Here is a 5,636-nt window from a genome sequence, read left to right as displayed (position 1 = left end):
GAGGAGGGAGGCTGTGGTATGTGTTCCCCCTCTGCTCCGGCCCCTCTTATAATGTTGCCCCCACGTTTAGTAACAGGCAGCAAACCCCCAAAGCCCGTCCAGAGAGACAATACAGGAGACAATGGCACGAAAAAGGAAGTGAAAAAAGGATTTGAGGATGCTGAAGGCAGTAAGCAAATTGCTGTGATTGTTTGAATTTCATGGGTAAAACCGATCTCTTAACGGTAAAATATTTTTCTTTCTTGGCTGACCGAAAAGATGTCAGCCCTTTTATTAGTGAACAGTCCTAAACGCCTGCATTTTTTCTCTGTCTTATGCAGTATTCATAGGAATTAAATAAATATGTTTACCTCTGTAACCATAACAAAAATTGATGCAAACTAATATAATAAATGCATCTAGAGTGTTGTTACTCTTGTCCTCCACCCGCCACCCCCTGCAGTTTAAGAAACTAAATCTTTCCAAAGGGCCCATAATCATCCCTGCCTCTGCAGTAAATCAGAACAAATAGACATACTGAAGGCACCGGGATAGACACGTAGTGGAGAGAGAAGCCCTTTGGTTTTGGTTGACAGTAGACAGACTATGGAGATAGCATGGGATAAGGACTGACCTAAGACCAGCAGGAGAGTTTTGCACCTCGGAGAGAGTGTTGTAGTTCATGTGGGAGGGAGGAGCTTAAGGGTGAGTATGTGGGTGTGTGCGTGTTCGTAAGCACGGAGAAGTCGCAGGGTAGAAGAGCCTTTTGGATTTTAAAACAAGCAAGAACCGAACGTGAGAACAGAGAGCGTAAGAGTCGGCACCTGCAGAAATAGAGGGGGCTGTCCCTCCTGGGACTGGTGGCAGTGGATATGACTTTCCATCCATCTTTCTCCGAGGTTATTTTTTCACAGGATTTCTTTTGAAGACTTTTCGTGCCGTCCTTTCTGACTGAAGACGGCTGGCTGGGTGTGCCGGGACGGACTCCTGCCCGGCCTTTACCTCCCCTTTCCTTTTTCGCATACGTAAACCGAATTGAGGTCGTCACCCACATCCCACCGCCCTCCCTCCTTCTCTGGCCACGGACCCATTTTTTTATCCGCCTCCCCATGGACATGGGAAAGGATAGGTTTGAGTCGATGCTCAGCGCCGTTCCCAAAGATACTGGGGCCGCCTCTGCCACTGGCCATCTGCCACCTCTCACCACCGCCGATCCGGGTGGAGGAGCTTGGGGACAAAGGGGCCGAGGCGTAGGGCCCTGCGTCTCCCGCCGCTCCTCCTGCCCCTGCCCCGGACCGCCTTCTAGGACTGCGACCCACGGCACCCCGGACAGCCTTCCCCCGGCACGGTCCCAGGGCGGGCGGAAGGCAGCGGAGCCGCGGGAACCCAGCAGATGGGCTGCGGAGCCCGCGGGCCCCCGCCCCATCATTCGTCTCCCTGCTCCCGGCTCCTCCTTCTCTACCCCAGACCCGGGCTGGCGCGGGTGAGCGCGGCGGAGGTGCGGGGGGAGCAGGGATCAGGGCCAGGGGGTAGCCCGTGATCCTCGGAGAGTACAATGGCCGTCAGTCCCAAAAGAGGCTCATTTCCATGCTAATGTCCTGGTGATGCAGCTGGACAAGCCCCTTAAACTCTTGGCGTGGCGTCGCCCTGGGACTGCGGCGGTGCAGCATCAGCGAGATCCCTCGACACCGACATTATCCCCGTCCACATTAAATCTCCACCCGCATCCAATCCAGATTCATATCCTCGGCCCCATGCCTATTCTCCACCTTATCCTTACCTTCATCCCTGTCCCTGTCTCCATTTTCGTCCCCATAGCAGTCCCCAACAGCATTCACTGCCCCATCTTCAACCCTGGTCTGATGCTCTCAACACGGTTCCAGCCGTCCTCCGACACATTCCGCGCCCCATACCGCGGATCCAGTCGCCTCTTCCCTCCACTCCCCTCTGCCCCTACCAGGGGTTGGGGGGCGATAGAGGTGCCCCACGAAAGCCTGACAGCGCCGACAACAAGGGTGATGCTGGGGCACCCTAGCAGCAACACTCACCCTGGAGGGGACGGCCCGTGGGCTCTGAGGGCCGGGCGCAGCCTCTGGGTCTCTCCTGCCTTCCCTTCTCAGCTGGCGGGAGAGACCCTGGGGGCTGCCGAGGCGGGAAGTGTGTGTGTGCGTGCGCGTGTGTGTGTGCGTGTGCGTGTGCGTGGGTGTGGGTGTGTGTGTGTGTGCGCGAGCGGCCCGGGTGGGCCCTTCTACCCCCTCGGGTGGGCTGCCGCCGCCGCCCTGCCCCGCGGTGCCGCGCCGTCGGAGCGCTCGGTGTTTAAATGTCCCCGACGCGGCGCTGTATCAGCGACAGAACACGGGGAAGCCCCGCGGGCATCGCAGCCATTGGCTGCCGCCCCCCACGTGCCTGCCCGCTGCCGGCGCCTTCGTGTCATTTTCCTGCCGGCCCCATGGAGGAAGTGGGAAAGTTGGCGCGGCCCCGCCGGACGCTGAAGACTCGGTGGCGGTGTGACAGAGGGAAGCGGCGAAGATGAGCTCCTTCCTAGAGTACCCTGTCCTCGGCGGCGAGCCGGGGGGCTGCGCCGGCCGCGCCTACCATCCCGACCACGGAATTACAACTTTCCAGCCCTGCGCCGTCAGCACCGGCAGCTGCAGCGGAGAGGACCGCTTCCTGGCGGGCCGCGGGGTGCCCGTCAGTCCCCACCGCCACCACCACCACCCCCCAGCCCAGCCCGCCGCCTATCAGCACCACGGTGGCCTGGGGGTGTCCTACGCGCATCCCGGCTGCGGTCCGACCTACGGGGCTCAGGGCTTCGGAGCGGCGTACGGCCCCTACCCCCTGGGGCAAGACACGGAGCTGGGCGGCAGCTTCCCTCCATGTGCCCCGGCAGTGTACTCTGGGAGCATCTCCTCCGCCGCTGCTGCGCAGCACCCGCACCAAGGTTACGCGGGGGGCCCCGCTCAGTACGTGCCTCCCCCTTATGGGCAGGAGCAGCAAAGCCTGCCCCTGGGCACCTACGGCCATGCCCTGTCTCCCCTCCACGCCGGCCACCGGGAAAACGCCCGCTCCCCCTCCGCCGAAACCTCGTCGTCGGCGCAAACCTTCGACTGGATGAAAGTGAAAAGAAACCCACCCAAAACAGGTCAGTGGCCGGCGGGAGGGCCGCGGCGGGGGCCGCTCCTCTCTCTTTCCACCGCGGGTGAGGGGAAAGCGGCGCGGTGCCTCGCCGAGCGCTGGGCAGGTAGGAGGGTCCGCACCTCTGGAAGCAGTCGCGGCTGTCTGCCCGCGGCGCTGAAAGTCAGCGCCGCTTATTCCTCATCTATTCCTGACTCCCCCTTCTCCTCTCTCCCATGGTCATATTTCTAGCAATTCATAAACCACTTATCAAGTTTCTTCTGACACTAGAGGCTGACTCCGGTTTAGCACCTCTCACTCCATCACTCACCCTGCCGGGGTTTCCCTCTTATCCTAAGAAGTTCTTGCTCCCTATCGCTGAGCCAGTGTGGACATATTGATTACGTCGCCTATAAATCATTTGCGCTCACTTACTTATCGCTGCATGTCCCCTTGCAGGCAAGGCTGGCGAGTACGGCTTCGTGGGGCAGCCCAACACCGTCAGAACTAACTTCACTACTAAGCAGCTCACCGAGCTGGAGAAGGAGTTTCATTTCAACAAATACCTGACCAGGGCCAGGCGGGTGGAGATCGCCGCCTCCCTCCAGCTCAACGAGACGCAGGTGAAGATCTGGTTCCAGAACCGGCGGATGAAGCAAAAGAAACGCGAGAAAGAAGGGTTACTGCCCATCTCTCCCGCCACCCCCACGGGCTGCGAGGAGAAGGCGGAGGAGTCATCGGAGAAGTCCTGTTCCTCTCCCTGCAGCGCCTCGCCCGCCTCCTCCGCCTCGGATACGGTCACTGCCTCCAACTGAGACCGGCCGCGCCCCGACGGCCGCCCGGCGCGACGCCCCCGTTCAGTGCGGCACGCGACCCTTCACCGCCGTTATGGGGGTTCCTCGGTCGGTCTGTTGGTCGGTCTCCCAAGAGGTCCCGGCGCGCTGCTGCTCCCTCCCCCGCTACGTCCACCGTCCCCGCCGTCCCTCGGCCCTGAGGGTGCCAGCTCCGCCGGGTCCCGGCGCCTTCGTGCCAGGGGATTTGCTTCCCGGCTTCCCTCCTATCCCGCTCCCTTTTCTGCCGGAGGAGCTGTGTTGGCATAGGTGTAAGGGCCTCCCTTCTCCACTGCAAGGACGCTCCTTCGAGTTTCCCGCAGTGAAAGACAGGTTATTTAGAGTACATAACCTCACAAAGAGATGCACTATTCCAAGTGTTTACACAACTTATAGGACTTTCATCCCCTTAATTTAATGTATTCTTCGTTCGTGTCTATGAGTTTGTTGCTTGTAAATACTTCGTCCAAGAGATTTATCTTTTTACAGATTTTTCTAGAAATGTTGTTTCGATTATCAGGTTAAGCAGGGTGAGTGCATTCGTCAAACTGGACCCACTTTTATATTAGTAATGCCTACGACCGTGTCAAGTAAACGTCTTAAGCTCAAGCAGATACCTCAAAAAAAGTAGCGCTATTTCTTTAAATGTGACAAAGGAGGCTTCAATTGCACTACGTTTTGTAAACCTTACCCGGTGTGCTTGCTCCCTGCCCTTTTCCCCCTGCCCTGAAAGCTGTGTTGGATTATGCCCAACCAAAGGATACAACCATCCAAAAGACCTTGCCTCTTCCTATTTTCGTATTAACTTTCCTTTAGACTCGATGTCTTTTCAACCTACTCGTGAATGTGGTGAATGGCCAAATGAATGTATAATTTCTGTGGTTGGTGTCCAGACCATTGCATGACGCACCGTGCTTTGCTGTACTGCAGGTACACTGAGTTCTATCAGTTGTCGTGTGTGAGCGAAATGTCCTACTGATTTCTCTGTACAATCATGAAAGGCTCTAGGATTCCACAAATGATGGAAACCAGGGCAGGATTTACGGGTCCTTATAATGTCTGTAATAAATATATTCCACTTTCAGGTAGCCCTCGTCTGCCTACCGCTGCATGACGTCAGCGCTGAGTCACAGGCTCGGTTCGGCAGTTTTGTTTCCCTTGTTTTCTTCTACTGGGACCTTTCAAATGGGAAAAGGGAGTAAGAGTCTCACAACCTTATTCCTCACGTGTTGCTCTGTCAGGGTCAGAGCTCTGGTTGCCCAGTCTGACTTTTTACACAAAGCTTCTTCCTCTCCTATACTCAAACATTATTTTTAGAAAATATAAGGCCCTTCTCTTCCTTCTCTGTAGCTGGGAGGAATTTATGATCCCAATCTATTTCTGAAGCACAAACACGAGAAATTCTCGGGTCAAGTGCTAACATTTTTACCTCGGGATGGATGCTGACACTTACATAAACAGAGCACCCTTCAAAAGCAGAAACTGTCTTCAGTCAGTCTTTCCTCACACTGCAGGCCTGTCTCCAAGGACTGCACATTTAATTAACTAAGCTGTTGTGGCTTCTCTCTCCCAGCCCAGGCTGCCATCCCAGAGCCTGATGGGGTGCCAAGGTGGGAGAAGCCTCCCAAGTGCTTGGCAGCATGTTTTTGGCATGAACCCCAGCCCGTTGCCTCCCCCTTCCCCTACTGACCCCCCCCCCCCCGCCTTTTTTTT

At 56.8% G+C, this 5,636-nt stretch overlaps 1 protein-coding gene across 1 annotated transcript; it reads left to right on the top strand.

Annotated features, from left to right (window-relative positions):
* Positions 1 to 2,432: 2,432 nt before the first annotated feature.
* HOXA1 (homeobox A1) lies at positions 2,433 to 4,962 on the top strand. Its single transcript, XM_071560110.1, has 2 exons — positions 2,433 to 3,121; positions 3,553 to 4,962. Exons 1-2 carry the CDS (start codon positions 2,509 to 2,511, stop codon positions 3,906 to 3,908), a joined length of 969 nt encoding a protein of 322 aa, XP_071416211.1. The 5' UTR covers positions 2,433 to 2,508; the 3' UTR covers positions 3,909 to 4,962.
* Positions 4,963 to 5,636: the final 674 nt, after the last annotated feature.

Source organism: Pithys albifrons, chromosome 7, assembly GCF_047495875.1.
Source record: "Pithys albifrons albifrons isolate INPA30051 chromosome 7, PitAlb_v1, whole genome shotgun sequence".
Lineage (NCBI taxonomy): Eukaryota > Metazoa > Chordata > Aves > Passeriformes > Thamnophilidae > Pithys > Pithys albifrons.
The sequence above is the reverse complement of the archived record's forward strand: the minus strand, read 5'-3'. Positions and strand labels throughout refer to the sequence as shown.